The sequence below is a fragment of the Belonocnema kinseyi genome, chromosome 10 (assembly GCF_010883055.1).
Source record: "Belonocnema kinseyi isolate 2016_QV_RU_SX_M_011 chromosome 10, B_treatae_v1, whole genome shotgun sequence".
Classification (NCBI taxonomy): Eukaryota; Metazoa; Arthropoda; class Insecta; order Hymenoptera; family Cynipidae; genus Belonocnema; species Belonocnema kinseyi.
In genome coordinates this window covers 39,112,753-39,137,086 of record NC_046666.1, presented here as the reverse complement: position 1 = coordinate 39,137,086, position 24,334 = coordinate 39,112,753, and the positions used below count along the sequence as shown (strand labels likewise).

The 24,334-nt window shown below is 29.3% G+C and overlaps 1 protein-coding gene across 10 annotated transcripts in view; it reads left to right on the top strand.

Moving 5' to 3' along the window:
- LOC117181543 (disks large 1 tumor suppressor protein) overlaps nt 1–24,334 on the top strand; it is a 1,257,521-nt gene that overhangs the window by 466,940 nt on the left and 766,247 nt on the right. For all 10 annotated transcript variants that reach the window (XM_033374344.1, XM_033374348.1, XM_033374350.1 and 7 more), the window contains exon 3: nt 14,755–14,856. In XM_033374344.1, the coding sequence (XP_033230235.1) occupies nt 14,794–14,856 (63 nt within the window). In that variant the 5' untranslated portion in view covers nt 14,755–14,793. The remainder of the gene's footprint in view (nt 1–14,754; nt 14,857–24,334) is intronic.

The following is a 24,334-nucleotide window of genomic DNA, read 5'->3' as shown; positions in this document are numbered from 1 at the left end:
TTACCTCCTTTACTTCCTCTTCCTAATTTCCCCTTACTTCCTCTGTTACCCTACTACTATTTTCTCTGCTACAAGTCCCTCATTTCTTTTCACTTCCCTTACTACGAAACACTAAGAATGAACTATTACCAAAAAATATTTGTATTTTCTGACCTGGTTCTATTATTTTATTTCGCACATATGCATAAAATGTAGAAAGGAAAAAAGTATGAGTTTCTTAAAAATTGATAAAAAAGAAGAATTCTTTCAAAGAGGGGGAATATTGTAAAATCTGTATATTACATGAAAGAAAGTAATGAAGCAAGCAAGGAAACTGTACCTCCTTTTAATCTCAGTCTATAAATCTTCAGAAATCCTCGTTTCTGACTTTCCATTTGCCGTGAGAGCATGCCTATCGAATACAAATCCGACCTTAAGGATTCCTGGGTCTGCAAAACTCAATTTTGTTTTTGTGGGTCTCTATAGCGAGCCGATCCGATCCGGATTCTGGAAGTAAGAGAAAGAGTGCTCTTGTGGTGTTTTGGGAGTCTGAAGAAGAAAGGGTGAAAGGGGGAAAGGGTATGAAGGAAACGGATACTTCCGGCGTTCCTTGGGAGCATTGCGGTACCAGAGCACGTACCCCATTCCCTCGAAGCAATGAGCGTATATTTCGATCGATAACTTCGAAAGAGAGGCACCCCAAAGCTAAGGTAGTAGGGGACCACCTTGCGTATTGGCTCTCTACTGGACAAAGATATTAGCTAGGATCACTGAACAAGAGAATTCCCTTTCGGAAAGCACTTTTCAAGTTTCCTGCGGAATCTGATCAGTTGGAGAACAAGCTTCTTTGGATTCGAACCATTCTCCTGGGATTCAATTCTTTCGAGGGAAAATAAACTCTGGTAATCCGCAGGACTACTTGGTTCAACAAAAAGGCAGTCCCAGTATTGTGGCGTAATCCACGTGTAATTCTGGACAATTGAACTAGTTCAAAGTAATCCCAGTAATCCTTGGTAAATAAAGTAGTTCGAAGTAATCTCAGTATTCTTAAGTATTCCACTTTTAGTCCAGAGTAATTTGGCGTGATACACTTGCAATCTGGATAAATTCAAATAATTCGGAGTAATCCTAGTGTTTCGTTGTAACCCACAATATAATACGAGGTAATTCAAGATATTCGGATTAATCCCAGTATTCCGAAGTAATCCACTTGTATTTTACGTTAATTCGGCATATGTAATCCACTCGTGATGCTGGTTATGCCAGTAATCCGGAGTAATGAAAGTAATTCGGAGTAATCCCAGTATGCTGGCCTAATCCCCTAGTCAGTCGGAGTAATTTGGCATAATCCACTTGCAATCTATTAATTCTAATAGTTCATAGTAATCCTAGTGTTATGTTGTAACCCACTTCCAGAACGAGGTAATTTAAGATATTAGGTGTAATCCCAGTATTCCAAAGTAATGCATCTGCAATCGGATTATCGGTCCTAGTAATATGAAGTACAAAAAGTGATTCGGAGTAATGCCAGTATTCTTAAGTACTCTATTTGCAATTCGGAGTATTTTGGTTTAATCCACTTGTAATCCTAGGTAATTCAAGTAGTTTGGATTGATCCTGTAATAATCATAATCCTAATATTCCAAAGTAATCCACCTTTAAATTGCATTTATTCGGACTAATCCACTTGTAATCCAAATAATTTTGTGTACTCATCTTGTAATCCTGGGTAATTCAATTAATTCTGAGGAAACCTTGTAAACGGGAATTCAAAAAGTAATTCTGAGTGATCCCAGTGTTCTGAAGTAATCCCTTTTTAAGCCGGAGTAATTTGGCATTATTCACTTCTAAACCGGAATAATTTAAGTCGTTCGATGTAATCTCAGTATTCCCAAGTAATCCACTTGTAACGCGAATTAATTCGGTGCGATCCATTTGTGACCTTTCGCAATGAAAGTTATTCTAAGTAATTAATCCAGTAATCCAGACTGTTAAAAGTGATTCGTAATAAACTAAGTATTCTTAAGTAATCCACTTGTAATGCGGTATTTTGACGTAATCCATTTTTAATCCCAGGTAAGTCAATTAGTTTGGAGTAATCCTAATAATAATCCTAATTCTAATAAACAAAATAATCCAACTGTAAATTGGATTCACTTTGCGTAATCCACTTGTGATCTGAATATTTCTACGTCATCCAATTGCAATCTTGGGTAATTCTGAGCCTAATTAACTTATCATCCGGCGTAATTCAAGTAATTCGAGGTAATCCCATCAATCCGGGGAAATGAATGTAATTCGGAATAATCCTAGTATTCTGAAGTACTCTACGTATAAGCCTAAGTAATTTGGCCTAATCCACCTGCAATCAAGGGTAATTCCATTAATCCGGAGTAATCCTGGTGTTCCGATATGAACCACTTTTAATTCAAGGTATTTGGAATAGACCTAGTATTGCAAAGTAATCCCATTGTAAGTCGGAAAAATCGGAACTATTCCACTTGTAATTGGGAGTAATTCAAGTCTTTCGAAATCGTCGTAGTATTCCGAAGTAACCCACTTGCAAACCACGGATATTTAAGTAATTTAGCCTAATCCAAATAATCCAGCATGAGACTCTTGCAATCCGAAGTAATTAAAAGAATTCGGAGTAATCCCAGTCTTCTGAAGTAATCCACTTGAAATCCAGATCTCATCTGAAGTAACAGGTTTCTAATTCGCAGATATCCACTTATAATCCAGTTAATTCTGGGTAACTCAAGGTTGAACATTCATGTCTTTTTATGAAAAATTGTCTTTAACGGTAAAAAATACATCTTTATCTTTAAAAATTCATCATCTTGGTTGAAAATTAAACCGCCTCCTGAGAAATTACTCTTTTTGGGTTAAAACTTAAACTATTTTAGTAGACAAATTTTTTTATTAGTCTAAAATTTAAGTATATTGTTAATTTTCTTTAGATTAATTGTTTTAAGTTATAATTTTACTGTTTTATTTTTAGTTTAAAAAATGTGTTTCTTAGTAGAAAATTCAACCACTTGATTGAAAATGTAACTACTTCTTAAACAATTCTTCTATAGATTCACCTCATTCGTTGAAAATTTAACTACTTGATTAAAAATTCACGTATTTTGTTGAATATTCCTCTTTTTCGGTAGAAAATTATTCTTTTTATTTAAAAGATCACGTTTTTGGTTGGAATTTAACTATTTGGTTAAAATTTTTGTTATTTTCGGTTAACCTTAACTGTTTTTCATTTTAACATTTTTATTTTAAAAATTGCATGAAAAAATTTGTTTAATAATTGTTGCTTTTTGCATAAAAGTTTATTTTCTAAATGAAAATTTAACATGTGCTTGAAGTTCTGAACGTTCAAATGAAAAAATTTTTTTACTGATGACTTTGCAAAGCTGTAAAAGTGCTTTAATGTCTGGTAATTCATATTGAAAAATTTATTGTTCAAAAAGAATTATAAGGCATAACTGAAATTTAAATTGGTACAATATTTATGGGTAAAATAGATATGTCGTAAAATATTTTATTCATTTGAACATTCAGAACTTCAGGTACATATATTTCCAGTTGATAATTTTACTATTTTATTGAGGATTCGTTTGTTTTAAAATTAACATTTTTAAGTTGGAAATTCAACAATTTGGTTGAAAATGTATCTTTTTTAGTTATAAATTCGACTAATTCGTTGAAAAATTCATACATTTTGTTTTAGATTTGTCTTTTTATGTAAAAAAATTTATCTTCCTGGTTGAAAATTTAACTATTTGATTAAAATTTCATATATTTTTTTGGAAATTTAAGAATATTTTTTTAAAATAATCATTTTTGGATCATTGTTCGCATGAAACTAGTTTTGGTAGAGTAATTTCTCATAATTGTATGGAATTCCGAGTAATCATATGCAAACCGGGGTAATCTTAGGTAAGGCAGAGTAAATTTCCTATATATACACCGCTGGACCGTATTTGAGGAATTATTTTTACCTCAAAATGTAAGAAATTTAAATTAGATTAAAATCCAAATTTTATACAAAAATAAAAAAAGAGGAAAGAAAAATGAGAAGGCAGCCAACCACATACCCTTCCTTCTCTTCTTCCTTCTTTCGTCTTTTTTACTTTTATTATCATCCAATTACAATAAAATAACATTCAAAATGAAAATAAAAAATAAATAAAATTGCATTATCAACGTTTCGGTACTCGTACCTTATCAAGGCAAGAAAAATTTTAATGGTAGAAATTGACAGCACCCATGAACAAGTGCGCTCTCTTTGATACCTTTTTTACCTCAACAAAATCTCATCAATTGGAGAACTAGCTTCTTCAGACTCGGAGGAATCTTTTCGGATTCAATTTTTCAAGAAATTAGAAAGGTTTTTTCAGGTATCTATTTAAGGATGTAGAAAAGTGTTAGATGAAAGAAGGTTTTGATCTACTTCTATCAGGAATGGTTGTAATTCTGATCATTTTTATTACTAAAGGCCCCATTTTTTCATTCAATCACTATACAATCTCTTCACCATATCTCTTCATCCTTCTATCTAATCAGCCAATCCTAATAGTAGCATCCTTAGGTCAAAATCCTTTTAACGACACCTATCAGCAGTTCCGTCGTTATCCTCAATGATTTCCTGTCCTAACTCAGCAGAAGCCCCAATTATCGATAGTTTCCATTGGACTAGAACATTTACTTTACGAGTTGAATCAAACACCTCTTGTTCTTTTACTTACCATGATTAAAGTGGGAAAAATTAGCTTTCTGCACGAAGGACAATGCTGATAATTCCAGTCAAGCTAATTTTTCGGGAGAGCAAAAATCCTTTCTAGAACACCAATTTAAAAACGAATAAGTAATTTTTTTATTGGGTGAGGCCCCATTTGAATAATAATTTTACAAAGAAATAGATGGCGCTACATTCTCACGTAATAAACTTATGACACGATGGATGGACTTAGCAGCATTTAGCTTTTTCTGGTATCTTAAATAAAAATAGTACATAAATCTTTTAAAAAATCATCCGAAAAAACATATTTTAATTTATCTAATTAAAAAATAACACTATTTGATTGAAAAGGGATCATTTGCTGTAATAGTTATATATTTTTGATTTTCATAATAATAAGCTGAACCTTCAGTTTGACCACCAAGGTAATTTCAAGGTCCACTTTATGTTTTTAAATGGAGCCCCCTATTTTTGACATCAGCAATTGAATGAGCAAGCAACTTCGCGTTTAAATATTTACTCAGGTTATAAGTCAGTTGTGACTTTGCAGGTCTGCTGAAGGTCATTGAAACTTAAACAAGGTCCGGCTTTGGTAAACGGGACGGATCTGTACTTTCGGCTTTTGTATTTCCTCAGACCAAGGTCATTCTTGGAATAACTTTCAACGAGAAATGCAATGGTGACCTTGAACTTGACTAGTCAAGGTCATTTCAAGGTCAACCTTATGTTTTTAAATGGGAACCCCTATTTTTGACTTCGGCAATCGAAACAGTGGGACATATTACGTTTAAATATGTACTCAGGTCATAGGTTATAGGTATTTAAATGACCTCCTGCATACCTGTAAAGGCACACCTAACCTATAACCTAAGTACATATTGAAGCGTAAAATTTCCCGCACTTTCGAGTGACAATGTCGAAAATAGAGCTTCCAATTTAATAATACAAAGTTGACCTTGAAATTACATTGAAGGCCTAGTTTATTTGAATGATATTTTATCTAGACAGTCGTATAGGTTTTTTCAGACTTTTTGGACATCCTGTATGCTCAATTTCATCGTAAAAATTCCGAAACCTTACTTTTGTCAAAAAGAGGACTTAGCACCATTTAGAATTATCTGCTTCAATTAAACTATTCCATTTTTGGATAAAACTATTTGTGTAAGCATTCAACTATTTAGTACAGAGTACATCTGTGCAGGATGAAATTTCAACTTTTGGATTGAAAATTCTATTATCTTCTTAAACATCCATCTTTTTCAAGAGACAAAAATTGGCATTATATTTAATACTTTTGGTCTGAAAATACGAGGACTTGGTTTAAACTCGTATTTGGTTAAAAATGTATTAATTTTGTTAAATAATTCACTATTTTGTTGAAGCTTCGTCTTTTTGGAAAGAAAGTTTTGTTCCTTTGGATTAAATATTGAATTGTCATTCATAAAATTCGTATTTTTCCAGGGTAAAAAAGCGAAATTATATTTATTCTTTTTTGCTAGTTTAAAAATTCGACAATTTCAATAAAAATTTATCTTTTAGGTTCAAAATTGAAACTATTTGCTTACAAATTTATCTCTTCTATTAAATCTTTTTTGTTTAAAATTATTTTTTAAACTGATAATTTAACTATTCCCTTTCTGTATAAACGTTTACCTTTTGTTATATTTTCGAGTTGAAAGTTCAACTATATAGTTGAAAAGGCATCTTTGAAGGTTGAATATTTAACTATTTGGTCAGAATTAAAAATTTTTTTTTTAAATCTACTATTTTTAGAAAGTCATGATTTTTGTTAAACATTAAACTCTTTTGTTGAACATTCGTCTTTTTGGATAGAAAATTCATTCTTCGCGATTAAAAATGCTACCGTCTTCTAAAAACTTCGTCTTTTAAAAGGATCAATAAAACAATCAAGGGTCAAAGTGACGGCAATATATTTAATCCCTTTTATCCATAAATTTGAATATTTGTTTAAAAATTAAATTGTTTAAATTTCTACTACTTTGTTGAAATGTTTTTTGTTGTTGTTGCAAATTAACTTAGGTTCAGAATTGAACTGTTTGGTTAAAACTTGAACTAATTTGTTGAAAATTCGTCTCTTTTGTTTTAAAGTTCAACTACTAGGTTATAAATGCAACATTTGGTCTAAAATTGATCTTTATATTGTAAGAAATTGGACTATTCCGTCAAAAAATGTATTTCCCTATTTTCGTTAAAAAAATCAACCTTTTTCCTATGGAAAGAGCATTAAAGGACATTTTAGCCTGTGACGCCTGAATATATGTTTGATTCTTTGTCTATTTTTTTAAACTTTCGATTTTTTCTCGTGGTTTCTTGAAACGTATCTAGATTGCCTCAGGACAATGGATTTATTTCGCCCCTGCTGACGAAGCAAAAGAATTCTTCATATCTGGAAAAGTTTATAGACTAGTAAATATTGATTGCACATTTCCGATAACAAGACTCAAGTTTGACTCTATTCTCGAGTTATAATTTCAAGAAAGAGTACTAAAAATTGACAGAAGCTTTGTTTTATCCTAACGAGCTAGAACAAATTTATCTTCTCCTCTATCTATCCCTTCTTCCATCCAGGTCCTTCCATTCAGATGGAAGGAAGTGTTCATCTAAGAGAAAGGTAGAAAAAGTACGACATGCAATAAAATAGACACAGGGAGTAGGGAAAAGAAGCTGAAACAAGATTGGAGAAATTGAATGTACTCATTTATAGGTTGACATAGCCAAAATGAGGATATGGAACAGAGATATGGGACTGTAGGATAGAGGATGGTTACAAGAAAGATTAGATGGTCGCTCGATAGACTGGAGAAAGCTTAGATGTGTGGTCAGAGAAAAAAAGAAAAAGGATAAATGAAGCACTAGAGCGGGAAAAATGCCATAGATGATAGGGACAAACTGGAGGAGGGGAAAGGAAGGGAGTACGCGAGAAAGTGTCTGAAGATGGTAAAAGGAAAGAGATAAAGGGAAATAGAATTAATGAGATGACAAGAAGAAAGGAGGAAGGGGAAAGAAGGGGGTAAGCTAAAAAGTGTTTGAAGGTAGAAGAAAGGAAATGTAGGGCGATAGAATTAATAAGATGGAAAGAAGAGAGAAAGAAGTTATTAAGTTCAAGAAATATTAGAGAGAGGACTGCAGTAAACTATGAATAATTGAAGAAAGGAGACAGGGAAAGAGAAGTAATAGAAACATGGGGGGTGGTCAAGAAATCTAACTATAATAAATAGTACAAGATGAGAAAAAAAGAGAAAGAAGTTTCAAAGTACCTAGAAAGAGGACAAGGTGAGTCATGGATCAAAGTAGCAAGATATAGCTTGAGGAAAAGGTTAGAGAAGCAATCGATCGAGAAAATAAAGAGAACAGAAAGGCCATAATCTTCAAATGGAAAGAGTGAACTTATACGGAAAGGATGCAGGAGGGGAATGGAAGATAAAGGAAGCTGACAAGATAGTGTGGTAAAGATTCTAGGTGAGAATGGATTGAGTGATGAGTAGATACAAGAAAGCAGGTGGATCCGATTAGCAAGATTCACATTGAGAAAAAGGTAAGAGAAGGGATCGATTGAGAAAAGAAAGAGACCAGAAAGTCCATAATCTTCAAATGGAAAGAGGAAACTTATATGGGAAGGAAGTAAGAGAGGAATGGAAGATAAAAGAGGCTGGCAAGAGAATGTGGTAAAGATTCTAGGTGAGGATGGATCGACTGATGAGTATCTAAAGGAGGTAAAGGAAGGGATTGATAGAGATAAGAAAAAGAACGGAAACTTTCGAATCTGTGAATGGAGAGAGGTAACATAGAAGCTTCTATGGGAAGTATGTAGGAGAATAAAAAAAGATAAATAAAGCTAGAAATAGAATGCGGCGAAGATTCTATGTGAGGATGGATTGAGTGATGAGACGATAAAAGAAGTCGCTTAAAAGCGCAAAGATTGTTGTAGATAGTTTCAAGTAGCGAAGATAAGTGGGACGATGCTCGTGGGGGCTAATGCGTAGGCTTTGGACCCACTCCGTTGGCTTGTGGGTTCAACCCTGGCAAGGAAGTTGTTCATCTCCGCAGAGTCGCCGGTACCTCTAGAGAACAAATTTTTCTCTAAGTACTTAAAGTTGTTGCTCTTGGTGGTTCAGAATCCACCTTAAACTGTAGGCCCCCATCTCACCACCAAGTAATTGGGTGGGGTGTGTAAAGGAATAGGCAAGATGGTGCAAGAAAATTGTAAACCCTTAGGGTACAAATTAGAAGCTTTCATTCCAAGTAATAAAGATAAGAAAATATAAAATATTTAGGTATATTGTAAGAAACGGAGATCGTGTAAACCCATAAGGGACACATTATGAACAAAGATTGTTAAAAGAATGTAAGAAATTGCAGATAATCTGTACCTAAATTGTTACCTAGAACAAATTTATCTTCCCTTCTATCTATTCCTCATTCCTTCCACGTCAATTAACTTCCTTCGCCCTTCTGTTCAGCAGACTGCGGTCAAGCTGCACCCGCTCGACCTCCGATTCTCGTTTATTTTCCACCCAATGGATGAACGGTGGAAGCAATCTTTGAATTTCGACCAATCCAATATATGTATTTAGTTTCAGGATCAACGTATATTTTCAGAAACTTTTTAAAAAGAGAAGTAAAAAAAATAATACATGAAAGAAAATTGAAATATTTTATTTATTGACTCTCTCAATTTCATTTGCCTATGATTAAAGCAGGTGGTTTCAAAACTTCGTTTTTAAAATTTTCTGATTGTTGAGATTATTAAATTTAATAAACCTTTCTTGGATTCTTTTAAAAATCCTTAAAGTTTTTAAAATCCTTTGAAATATTTTAGAATCCCTTGAATCTTTATAAAGCTCTTTAAAATTCCTTGAATTTTCTTTAAATACTTGAAGATCCTTTAGAATAGCTTTAACTTTTTCAAACATAAATCAAATATCCTTACGCATTTTGAATGTTTTAGAATCTTTTAAAATCGTTTGACATTTTGTAAAAATCCTAAACTCTTGGAAATCCCTTCAAATTATTGAAGTCAATTAAAAATTCCTTGGATTCTTTTAAAAATCTTTAAAATATTCAAAATCCTTTTAAACCCTTTAGAATCGTTTTAAAGCTGTTGAATACTCCTTGAATTTTTTTAAATACTTTAAGATCATTCAAAATTTCTTGAAATTATTCAAATATATATATAAAATACCCTAAGGTATTTGAAATGTTTTAGAATGTTTTAAAATCTCTTAATATTTTGTAGATTTTTGACATTTGTGAAAATCTTAAACCCTTGTAAATGACTTCAGATTATCTTTTGAAATCGCTTTACATTTAGTAGACATCTAGAGACTTCCTTGAAATTAAACAAAATCCCTATAATCTGTCAAATTCTTTGATATCCCTGAAATTATTGAAATAAAATAAAAATTCCTTCGAATCTTTTAAAATATTGTAAAATCTTTTAACTTCTTTAAACTCTTCGGAAAGACCTTGAAATATTTTCAATTTTTTGAAATCCTACGAAATCCCGCGATTCTTGTTAAAAAAATTCGTTGAAAATTTATTAAAATGTCTTAATGGCTATTAAATACCTTTTATATTTGAAATTTTCGGAAATCTTTCAAAATCCTTTAGACTCTTCTAAAATATGCTTAAACCTTTTAGATCCATTGTGATCATTTCATATCTTCTGAATTTTCAAAAATACTATGAAATATTTACTAAATAACCTGAAATATTTTGAACCCTTTGAAATCCCTTCAAAATATTGAAATCAATAAAAAAAATTCCTTGGAATCTTTTATAAATCCATAAAATATTACAATTCCTTCAGAATATTTAAAAATTGTTAAGGCTCTTGGAAATTTCTTCAAGTTATTGAAATTAGCTGACAGTTTCTTGAAATCTCTTTAAATTCCGCACAGTGTTTCAAATAATTTGAAATTCCTTTAAACTTTTAAGACGTTTGCAAATTCCTTGGAATTTTTTTAAATACGTTGAAATCGTTAAAATTCTTTAAAATTCCTTCAAGTTATTAAAATCAACTGATAATTTACTGGAATCTTTTTAATTTTCCTAAAATATTTCCAATTCTTTCCAATCCTTTGAAATTCTTTGAAACTTTTTAAATCTCTTGAAAGTTTCTCAGTAAAAGACCTGAATTAATGATAAATTCCTCAGATTCTTTTTAAATTCCCAAACGTATTTCCAGTTTTAAAAAAATTTTAATTCTTTGATATATCTTAAATTACCTTCATAGCTTTTAAAACGCCTTAAAATCATTGAAATCCTCGAAAATCTTTTGGAATCTTTAATAATATCCGAAAATCTTATAAGTTCTGAAAAATCGTTACATATCTATCGAAATTCTTCAAACCCCCATCAAAATTGGTTAAAATCTCTGAAAACAATGGAAATTCTTAAAAACTCCTTAAAATTGTTCATATTTCTAAAAATTACTTAAAATCTTTTTAAATTTCCTCAAATATTTAAGTGTCTTTGAAATCGCTTGAAACTTTTCAAATAACTCCAGAATTCCTTGGAACTTTTTAAAATAGACTAAAATATTTTAAATCCGTTGAAAAATTGTAATGCTCTTAAAAATTTCTTGGGATTATTAGAAATTTTCCTGAAATCTTTCAAATCCCTTCTAACTTATTTAAACCTTTTAAAATGTCCCTGGAATATTGTCAATACCTTAAAATATTTCAAATCCTTTGAAACCTTTGGAAATACAAAAATAACCTAAAATACGTCGAATCCCATTTTTTAAGAATTCAAGAAATAAAATTCAAAACATGTATAGAGAAGAATGCAAAAGCAGTTACCCCAAGCCTTAAATATTGAAAGGAAAGTAACTAAAGTGAAATTTTCATTTAAAGGCATTACTATAGTGACTTCATTTTTAAAAAAGAGACTTGAAAAGTAGGTTTGCTTTACAAAGCGTGACTGTAACAGCCGCGATTATTCTTAACAGGTACTTAAAGTGTTTCTTAAAGAAATTTCTTGAAATTCTCAATTTTTTAAATCCCTGAGATTGCCCTAAGTTTCCCTGACCAACAAATTAACCTGACTTTTCCCTGAATTTCAGGTTTTCCTTGACCTGTTTCTAGCCTGAGTTTAATTCCTTTTTAAAAAAATTTCAAATGTGGGTTACAGTTGTTATGCATGGGTCCACAATAATAACCGCTAAAGTGATCATTGTCTCTTGGAATACTTACGGGTCTGCAGGACCTTTTGGGATTGCTAGAAAATTTATATTTCTGAAACACTTGTAAAGTAATTTAGAGTTTTAAATAATACTGGAATTATATTTTTGAAAAGAAAATATCTTAAAACAGAATGAACCTTTCTTATTACAATTTCTAACTTTAATTCCAAGATTATGAGCAAATGACTTCTCCACGATTTCCAGATTTTCCCTGACCATCCTGAACTAGAGGTATGATATACAGTTTGATCTCGCACAATGTGTACACAGTCACTAAGCACGAGGTTGAAGGTTTAAGTTCTAAGTCAGACCGGAAGTAGGTTGAGGCAAAGCTTAGAGAGTTTAGGAAATCCTTCCGTTAGCATCCTCGAAATCGAGGCTGATGATCTCAAGAATTCCTGTTCCACTTCATCCATAATTAGCACACCAAGTCGCTTTCAAGATCGAGTGTACGCCCCCACGTGTTTGTCAAAATCCCGTCAGGAACTCTATGGAAATTGCTGCATTTCGTTGATCTTGTTTTCCTTCTAAATAACCTACTACCTCTTTCACAAACTCAAGAATGCTCATGAACACATTATGATTAAATTACTTTTAAAATATTTAGATTCCTTAAGGAGGGAAAAACTCTAGTAATACCATGTAATTCAATGAATACACTTATAACTGGAGTTATCCACTTGTAATCCAGCTAATCAAGGGTAATCCATTTGTAGTCCAGATAATTCGACGTAGTTTAGGACATCCAACTTGTAATCTAGATCTTTTTTTTTTAACTCATTTTTTTGGTTGAAAATTCAACACTTTGGTTAGTCTATCTTGTAGCAAAATCAACAAATGTGTTTAAAATTCACTGTTGGTTGATGCTTTAACTATTGTGTTACAAATTCATATTTTTGGATTAAAAATTCTACTTTTTTGATAGAGAATTTATACCTTTAGTTGAAAATTTCATTTCATAACTAAAAATTTAGCTTATACGTTTTTTATTTTAAATTCATATTTTTAGTTGAAAATTCAACTATTTACTTAAAGTCATGTTTTTCGACAAAAATTTGTTGTTTTTGGTAAAGATATATCTATTTTGTTACAGGTTTATCTCTTTAATTGAAGATTTAACTACTTTATTAAAAGTTAGATTTCTTGTTAATAATTAATATCTTTTAATTTATAATGTCGGTATTCCAATTTTGTATAAAAATTTATCTTTTTCAGTTGAAAATGCAACTATTGGATGAAACTTCATGTTTTTTTGAAATTCGTGGTTTACGGTAATGGTTTTGGTTTAAAATTTAGTTATCCAGTTTAAAATTAATCCACTTTCTAGAAGATTTAACATTTATTTTAAAGTCACATTCTCGTTGAAAATACATTTTTAAATTTTAAACTCATTTTGAAATTAATTTAAATTCATTTTAAAAAATTCAATTTGTTGAAAATTAAATCCACAATAATTTTATATAATCTAGCGTAATCATTTGCAACCCGGAGTAATTTTAGGTAATTTAGAGTATTTTTAGAGTCAGACATTCTTACAAGATAATTTTTCGGAAAATAAAATTATTAGGAAACAATCATCATTTCAGCGCTTTTTCGTTCCTATGAAGTGGGGCTAGAGTTCAACTTTTCAGGAGTTAAAATTTACTTTCTATGCGAATGATAAAACATGATACATCTGTGAGCACACGTTGTGCGAAAATAGACACCTTTACTGAAAGAACTGTGTTACCGAAAATTACCAACTTTTTATCTTTTTATCTTAATTTTCGTATATTAAACAAATTTTTAAAACTTGGAAATTTTCAAAATTTATAAAATGTTCAAATTTGCTCAAATTTCTAAATCCATGGTAAAGATAAATAATTTAAAAATTGTAAACATCAGAACATTTAAAAATTTAAGAGTTTTAAGAAAATTTTTATAATTTAAGAAATGTAGAACATTTTAGAAATGTCAAACATTTTGATAATTCAGCAATCTTTTAAAAATTTCTTAAACTTAAAGGTTTTTGAAATTTTGAAAATTTTTAATATTTTCGTCATTTTAGAAATTTTTTATCATTTTATCAATTTCAATATATTTTTTTAATTGAGCAATTTGATATATTTTAGACATTTTGGAAATTTTTGTAATTTTATCAATTTAGAAAATTTGTGAAGTTTTTATAATTTAAGACATTTTGATCATTTTAGAAACTTTAATAATTTTAGACATTTACAAAATTTTGAACATTTTAGAAATTGTAAAAATTTGGGAAATTAAAAGTTTTTTGAACATTTTAGAAATTATAATAATTATAGATATTTTGACAATCCAGAATTTTTGGTAATTTCCGATACCTCAGTTTTCTCGGTGGGGGGTCGATGAACTCAACATTGTATTTTGCGTCTGAATTCACTTTTTCGTTCTAAAATCATGTATGTGCTCTAAAAATTAAATTTTCTGCAAAATTTGTTTTTTAGGATGTCTGCCTCATCATATTATATTTAAGGGCAGGGCTGGACAAATAAGGTTACCACCACTTGAGAAAGCGCCGCTCAATATCTTTTTGAATTTTTCTATGCAAGCGACAAAATTGTTTTCCAAACATGACCAAGCGATAACTAAAAGATTTAATTAAACAAAAGTTGAATATTTTATGGTTATTCTGCTAACTTAATCACATAGAAAACTACCTCCGATGGACCGAATTTTTAAGAGTTGGTTCGCCTTCAAGGTTCCTAGAATAATAAGCAAAAGTTTCATAAAAAAAGACTAATATTTTTTTTTAATTTCTCAAGATGAATAAACTTTTAAATATTTTAAATATGATTTTACTTCATATTTTCAGGGGGGTCCAGTTTCTGCTTTCCCGCTGAACCAGACATTGATGAACATCTACGGCCGCAGGTCGGCAAGTCCAGATGTTTCTGGTTCAGTAGATTTGAATCAGGTTAGTAATTTCAAAATTTGAATAAAATAAAAACTTGGCGGATAAAAGGGTGTAGGTGGAAAATTTATAAAACTCATTTTATCCGCTTAAAATAATTATCTTGTGTCAAAATCCCTGTTTGGCAATTTTCCAAATTCAATTCCTTATTTCCGCCTATTCCTTTCGCGATTCAATAAAAGTAATTAATAGCTCGCAAGTCCTTTTTTTTCATTTAAAAGTTTTTTCTCAGATCAGGTTCCTTTTTAAAACTAATCTTTCTACAATTCAGTAAAACCTGAAAATACCTCGAAATATTTTTTTAGTTTTTTGTTTAAAATTAAATATGATGAAATTCGACAATTTTTAATATATACTAAAAAATTCGCGTTTTGATAATTACGGCCTTTTGAGCGAATACCCTAAAAAAATTTTAAAAATTGTAAAAAATATAGTATTCATAAACCGAGGCTATTCTGCATATTTCTGAGACAGACTGAAATTCATTATTATAATACACAGTATTATATATTATTATATTATATTATACACAGTAATACTACAGTATTGTAATTTCGAAAATGTTTATTTTTTCAATTAAACACTATAATAATAATTAATTGATACAACAAAATACAAATAATATATAACCATAATATTCTATCCAAGTTAATTAATTCCCAATATTAGCGTATTGTGTTATCAGAATCATAAACACAATATCTGTATCTTTCACAACAAAATGAAATGGATAATTTCCATTTACAGCTTCCGATTTACATAATCATCGCAAAACTGGAAAGTATTTGTTTCAAATTTTTATTTTTACCGACTGCAAATGCGTTTGAATCTACACAAAAATAAATCCTTTGTTTGCTGTTTTTTATGTGGATAAAATTGATATTTAGAAGTGGTCCAAGCCCCTCGCCATTTAACACGTATTTACCATGAGAAAAAATGGTGTTTGTGTCAATTTTATTCAAAAATGTAAATATTGGCTGAATCGCATTGAAAATTAACATTCCTGTTCATAATTAGCCATAAAATATGAATCAAATATTACTTTTTAAATACCATTCCCATAAGTATGTTTTATATGGTCCTAAAAAGCCCTATAAGTTTCAAACTAGGTTTTGCTACTTTTTTTGCGGTACTTATGATTTTTGCATCGTTTTTTAATCCAAACTGTTTCTAATATATATAATAATACTTTTTTATTGATAATCAGATATTTACATACATTTTTTAAACAATATAGTTTTTTTTCCTCTTCGCAGGTCAAAAAGTCAACTATTATAGTAGAAAATTAAACTTTTATTCAAAATTCTTATTTTTATGAAAATTCGTCTTTTTGACTTCATAATTGATCTGCTTTAGTAAAAAGTTCATATTTTTGGATAGAAATGCAAATGTTTTTTGGAAAATAATCTTCTTCGGTTCAGGATTAAAAGATTCTTGTAAAAATTAAACAGATTATTTAAAAATTATTTTGTTTTTGAATGTTCGTCTCTGTAATTGAAAATGTAACTATTTAATTAAAAATTCGTTTTCATGGTCTAAAATTATTTTTTTTAAACTTGTAACTTTTACATTCTCGGTTGAAAGTTGATCGTTTTATTTGAAAACTGCTCTTTATCAGTAGGAAGAGATCAAAATTCGTATATGGCTAAAGATTTAATTATTTTATTGGAAATTTAAAAAAATAATTAATTATCTGTATTAAAAACTAAACTTATGAATATTTGGGTTTTAAAACTTATCTCTTTTGGTAAAAATTTATTTTTTTTTGTGTTAAAAATGCAATCGTTTTTGGTGGAATTGATCATTTTGACAATTACTTTATTCGTTGAAAATTTATATTTTTTTGTTGAAAATTGAACTACTTTTCGAAGAAAAATTAAGCTTTGTTTAAAATGATTTTTTTCTTAAAGATTTATCATTTTTGTTGAAAATTCACCCGATTGGGGGAAAATTCATTTTTATTTTAACTGAAGATTTAATTATTTCAGTTGATGATTCATTGTTGTGATTAAACCTAAATCATCATAGTTAAATAGTGAACTATTCTTTTTAAATGATATTCTTGCACTGAAAATTCACCTACTTTGGTCGCTGAACTAATTTATTAACAAAATTTATTTTCGGTTTCAGTATCAACTTTGTGTTTAAAAATTTGCCTATTTTGTTGGAAATCTTTTTTCTGAAAACTGAGCTTTTACATTACTGATTTACAAATGTATCTCTTCTGGAAGACATTTTATTTTTGTTTAGGTGTAATATGAACTATTAGATACCTCCTTGAAAATTCATATTTTCGTTGAAAGTTCAAATTTTGGGTTGAAAACAAGGCTGAAAATTAATCTTTCTTAATTGAGGATTTAACTATTTTGTTAAAAACTCGTCTTTTTTATTTTACTCAGCCATTTTTTTCTATATAATATAAAAACACTTGTTAGCTAAAAATAACTATACTTGGTTAAAACCCTTTTTTTAAATAATTTTTTCACAGTATCTATTTCGTTAAAAATACATCTCCTTGGTTGAAAATTCATTTTTTTTATCTAAAAATTTAACTATACCAGTTAAAGATTTATCGTTTTAGTTGAACATTAATCTCTTGAGATGAAATTTAACTACTTTGTTAATAACTTTCCTGATGGTTGCGGATTCATCCCTTTGGGGAGCAATTTAACTATTTAGTTGAAAATTCGTCTTTATTGTAAAAAACTAATCTTTTGTGTTTAAAATTATATCTCTTTTGGTTATAAATGCGATTTTTGGTTGATAATACATCATTTAAAAAAAACAAATTTCTTTTTTAAAAATTCGTCTTTTTAGTTCAAGAATTTAAATTTTGGGTTAAAAATTCCACGGCCATCTAGAAAATTTGTCTTTTTAGCTCATAAATTAAAATATTTACTTGAAAAGGCAACTGTTTTTCGTTGAAGTTAATTCTTTTTTTATTAAAAATAAAACCCTATTTATAAAAAAAAATTTAAATAAAATTCAACTGTTGAATTAAAAATTCATCCCTTTAGTTGAGAAATTAATATTGTGAGTCAGCAATCAATTTTCTTTTGTTAAAAATTTCTCTGTTTTTTTTAAATTTCGACTGTCCCTTGAAAAATTTAATTGTCTAGTAAAAATGCCACAATTTTTGGTCAAAGTTTCATCTACTTTATTTGAAAATTTGATGAAAAATTGAACTATTTTGTTCTAAATTTGATTATCTTATTGAATCTTTATCCATATTGCTAAAAATCGATCTATTAAGTCGAAAATTCAATTGTTTTGTTGAAAAATCGTCTTTTTGGTTTTAAAGTTTCTTATGATGGTGGCAGCCGTTCTCCTTGAGGAAAGTTTAATTAAGTGCAAGATTGATGAATATCTTACAGAATCTACGGGAGGTCGAAGATTTTCTACCTGGAAAATCGCTTGGGTGCAATTTTGAAGTACGTCGACTTGGAATAATCGAATAGCTTCACTAGACATATAAATTCGAGACGTTACACGACATCTTTCCCCAAGGACGAGTGCAGCCATCGAAGACCTTGATTAGTTCAGAGTTGGTTGAACTCTACGATAAATTTTCTTACCATGTCATTTCACTTTAAGGGCTAAAATCTAAAAGAATTTTGAATTTATTAAAAATCTCATTATGTTCTACCACAGACCCTCATACCTTATTTGTGTCATCCACTTTTTCTCATTTATTTCTCCATCCCATCTGTCATATATTAACTCAGCAATCTTTTTCTATGTTTTCTGTCTTTTTTTTCCAACTCCCTAATTGTTTATTTCCTTAACTACATCTATTCGAAACATGCTGCCAAGTCCTACCTGCCAAGTCCTACCTATCCTTCTACCATCTTTCTTATTTTGTTAATTTATCCATAAACCTTTCTTTCCTCTTTCTATACACTTAACCTTTCCATTCCTTTATTACTTCTATTTCATTCATTCCCTTATGTGTGCAAATCTGATTTTTTTGCAGTATATACCTTCTCTAAATTTCTACCTTCCTGTCACATCAAGCATTCTTTTAATCTGCTTCTCACTTTTTTTATTTGCCTACCTTCCTTCAACCCCCTCTCCCCACGTCTCCTCCACCTATTCAGACACTCAATTTCTCAGGTTTCTTCTAATCCTATTTTTAAATCTTAATTATACTGTCCCCTATCTCCTTCCACCAAACTTATTATTTTTCCAATCCCTTCATTTATCTATCCTCTTCCTACATGTGACCTTTCTACTTCTTTCGCCTTCCAGTCTCCAAAACAGATCTTGTACATCTTCCGTTTAATTCCTTTACCACTTTCCTTTCTTTCCATCCCTAAACATTCGACCCAAAGCCCAATTTCAACCGTACCAAAATATCGGAATGTTTTATTCTTATTTCTTTATCTTCTTAGAATGACTGCCTTCCTAATTTCTATTAACTATACATGTAGCATTGCTCGTAAAGCATTTCTTATCCTTCCCCTAATGTGTGCTTTCCATTCCTGATTTGTTTGCAATATACCTTCTCGATTTTGGTATATTTCTATGGCCTTAACTATTCTTTCCTTTTACTTCTCCCTCTTCCTATTAGCCTACCTTCTTTCTACTCTTAGTTCTCCTAAATATCTTCGTTATCCTTTTTCGTTACCCTTCCCTTGCATTTTTTGTTTAATTTACAGATTTTACATTTGTTATCAACATTTTCTATTCTTTTACGTTCACTTCGAATCTTATACTCCTATATTGATACTATCCCTCTTATCGAAACCTCAACACGAGAAGGGTTAGAAAATTATGGGCAAGATGTTTGAATAGAACTTAGGAATAAGTTATTCAACTAATCGATCAACTTATTGATCAAGTTACCTCCCAAATAACAGAAAATACTTAACGTCATTTCTTCAATAGATTATAAGCAAATTTAAAAAATTTTAAAATTAAATTTTTCTGAAAAAAGATCTACTCTCGTCGCTCTACTGGGAATCGAACCACAGAAGTTCCGATTGCCGATCAGGTGCTTCCCCATTAAGCTATTAGTGTAACCGAAAAAATAATCTTAAAGCCAGGACGAGAGTAGATCTTTTTTTAGAACAAATTTAATTACAAATTTTTGAAATTTATTTTTCAGCTAGTCAAAAAATGACGTTAAGTATTTTTTTTATTTGAAGAGTTAACTTGATCAATAGACTGATTTCTATTTTTACGGTAATGAAAGAGATATCTACACTAATCGATGGTCACTATCTCTGATGATAATACAGATTCCTTTAAATTACTTTTATCATATTATGTAACACCTGACTTGAGATAGCGTATATTTCTCAAAAATGATTCTCCTTTCGATCTCTCTAATAGCTTAATGGAAAAGCATCGTATGATCGAAAAAGTAGTGGAATTAAGACTAACTGCATAGTTCGATAAAGATTGATGAGTGTTAGGTTAAAGCTTATGGTTATTTTTAAATTAACTGTGAAAAAAATCGCGCAAAGTTAATGTTATAAGAGAAATAGAGGTACTTGAACTAGCAACTATTAGCCACAATCCTCCAATTTTTCGTCTGCAACATAAAAGCATGCTCGTTATTCACAACCTTCTAACCGAACAATAATAATAATTAATTAATAATTAATATTAATGTATAATATCGACTCAAGAGAATAATGATATTTCATCATTCGTAAAATATTTTTTCATCATTGTGTTAATTATTGGCTCATATTATATGAAATGAATTCAATACAATCATTAGGAATTTGACAGCATTGTGCAATTATCACTCGCTTGAATCGTAACCATCAATTATATTGTAACATCTAAACTGCATCAAATATCCATGTTTAACATATAGTCAGGTCTCGTTACATTTTATATGCTTTCGTTACCATTGCTTAATGGAATTAATTACTAAGGGGCTGATTAAAAAGAATTTCATAATATTTTGAACACCTCCCTATCCCTTCGAATCGATTTTTTTTCGATTTCATTTGATAAACGCCCAAAATCATTATCCTAAAACGGAGGAAATAGGAGGATTTTTCTCAAGAACAGGCGAATGAATTCTTCTGAATCAAATAAATGTATAGGTAACATATTAAATTCAATATAAAACGCTTAAGACTTCAAATTAAAATCTACTGCATTCTCAACAAAATAGTTAAAGTTGCAATAAGCCAAAATTAATTTTCTAGCAAAATACATGGATGTTTAAAGAAAGATTTTAATTTTCGAACGAAAAAGACAATTTTTTAACAAAATATTCAAATTCTCAACAATAAAATTAATTTTAAACCAAATTGTTGCATTTTCAACCAAATAGATTAGTTTTTAATAATATAAATATATAATAAAATAGTTGGATTTTTAACCAAAAAGTTGAATGTTCGACCTACTCAGATGAGCTTTCAACTAAATGGTCGAATTTCCAAACAAAATGATTAATCTTCAATCAAAAGCGGTTGTATTTCCAAACAAATGGTTAATTCTTCAAAAGAAAAAGAACAATTTTTTAGAGCGTAGTTGAATTTTCAACTATAGTTAAATCTTCAATCTGCAAAGATGAATTTCCCATCGAAAAGTTAGAAGAAATAATAATTATCAAAAACTTGTGTTCACAATCTAATAGTTACATTTTCAAGCGAAAAGAACGATTTTTTAACAAAGTACTTGAATTTTCAGCCCATCAAGATCAATATTCAATAAACGTTTCGAATTAATAATTAAAAAAGTTTAAGCTTAAATTAAAAACTGTTTCATCTTTAATCAAATAGTTTAATTTTTAAGGTAAGAACAAAAATTTGACAGAAGATGGGTGAATTTTCAATCTAAATGGACGAATTTTCTAAACAAAAGGACTAATGTTGAAAAATAACAGTTACATTTTCGACTAAAAAAGAGGACATCTCGACAAAATAGTTGAATTTATAACAAAATAATTAAATATTCATCTAAATAGTTAAATTGTGAATCGAAAAAGATTAAATCTTAACGAAATATATGATATTTGATATTTGAGGAAAACCAAAATTTAATTTAAAATAAAAAACTGTAGAAATTAACAGAGCAGATGAATTTTCAACAATAAATGCAATAGATGATATTTCACATCAAACAGATTCTAATTTTAAGTCGAAAACATTTGACTTAGAGTTCATTGTTAACCCATCCTTAAGTTCTAAACGAAAAAATAAAAAAATTTCACCCAAAAATGGAATGGGTGTATTTAAAGTTCAAATAAGCGATTTAAAAAAAAGAATTTCTAACAAAATAGTTGTTATTCAACCAAACAAAATTTACAAAGTAGTCCAACTTTCAACAAAAAATCTAAATTTTTAATTAAGAAGATTAATTTTTTAACCAAACAGTCAAATTTTCAACAAAACACGGCAAATTTCAAACAAAAAATTGAAGTTTCAGCTAAGAAATATTAATTTTTAACAAACAAAAAGAACTTTCAATAAAATAGTTAAATTTTCTGTCGAGCAGATGAGTTTTCAAGTAATATAATGAAAAAATTGAAAAAGGAATATATTTTTAACAAAGCTTTTTAACTTTCTTGAAAATAATTGAATTTGTAACTAAAAAATATAAATTTTTAAGCAAATATGGAATGATTCAATTTTCAATTTAAAAAATTAATTTTTAACATCAAAAATAAATTTGGAACATTAAAGTTCGATTTTTACCAAAAAGATAAATTGCCAACCAAAATTACCAATCTTCAATAAAAAAACAATGTTTTTTCAACAATCTAGTTTAACTTTTGACCAAGTAGTTGAATTTTAAAAAAAACGGGTTTTACCCTGGAAGATTATTTTTCTGACGCAAAAGACGAATTTTCAACAAAATAGCTCATTTTAATTTTAATATAATAAATTTTTACAAAAAAAAAGAATAGTTATAAACCTAATTTGAAAAGAAAATTTGAATTAAATTTTTAAATTATCAACGAATAAAATACATTTTTAAAAAACTAGTTCAACTTTCAACAAAGCAGTTGCATTTTCACCAAAAAAAGATGAATTTTTCATGAAATATTAATATTTTTATTATCAAGTAAAAACGATAAATTTGTAACCGAAAATAGATTAGATTTTTAAGTTAAGAAGATTAATTTTCAACGGAAAAACTAAGTTTCAAAACAATAGTTAAATTCTTAACCAAACAGTCGAATTTTTGAGAGGAAGAGAGTAATTCAGAACCGAAAATATAATCAACTTTTCAGTTCAAAAGAATAAACTTTCAACGAGTTATTTGTGTCTATTAATTCATTTGTATAATAAAAATGAAATTTTTTATTATTTTGAAAATTTCAAAAAAAATGCTATTTAGATTTCTATTTTCGATGTGTGATTTCGTCCCGCCCCCCCCCCCCACTGACACAACTCACAATAAAACTCCCCCCTTCCCCGGAAGTGCATAATAATTAAATATTAATAAAATAAAAAATATTGCATTAAAAAGGAATTATCCTTTTTAATTTAATATTTTTGTCGTTATAAATGTATTAAAACTTAATTAACTCTTTTTCTCTATAATTAAATTTAACCTCTTATAAGTCTTATGAAACTAACGTCCCTGTAGCCCGCGCTTGAAGGCAACTAATGGCAACAATTAGTGTGTAACTACCCAGGTTACTGCAGTTGTATCAAACTTCACGACATCTACTGTGGACCACTACAATCTCTAATAACCACTACTATTTCCTTTTAATTGACTCGAATACTGTTAAACAATACGTCCCTACCTGTAGAGGTCGTAACTCTAAAGTAATTAAACCACTCTCCAAATGTAGTTTGCAAATGGTTTTGTAATATAAACTTCTATTCGACCTAACAAGGGGAGATTCACAATTTTTTCAAGAAAGATGGATAAAAACACTTCTGATCCACCAGTAGCTCAAGTAGAAACTCCAGGGGTTAATAGCTGAAGGGTTGCGCGTTCGATCCTCGCTGTCTGAACTTTTTTTTCAAATCAAATGTTTAGCAACATAATTGATTTCAATAATCTTCAAACAAAATATGAAAATATTAATTTTTTTGATCAGGGAAAGATTCAAAGTATTTTAAAAGATTCCAAGGTATTTTCAAGGTTTAAAAAATTTTTGAGGATTTTAAAATGTTTCAAAGCGATTTTAAAGAGTTGAGGGTATTTTTAAAAAATGCAATGAATTTTGTCAAAGCTCTAAAAAGTTTTAAGGGGTTTGAAAAGATTCAGAAGAATTTAAATTATTTTAGGATATTTTTAAAGAATTCAAGGCATTTTCCTGATATTAAGAAGTTTCCAAGGAATTTCCAAGGAACTTTTAAAGACCTTAATGATTTTAAGAAACTTAACCAAATTTAATCGGGAAATCTAAAAATTATCTAGAATTTTGAAATTTGTAGAAAGATTTTATAGGGCATATAAAATTTCATAATGTTTTGCAAATTTCAAAGATTTTAACGATTTTAAAAGATTTTAAAAGCCACCAAGGTATTCTATTAAGTTTTTCAGTATTGAGAAA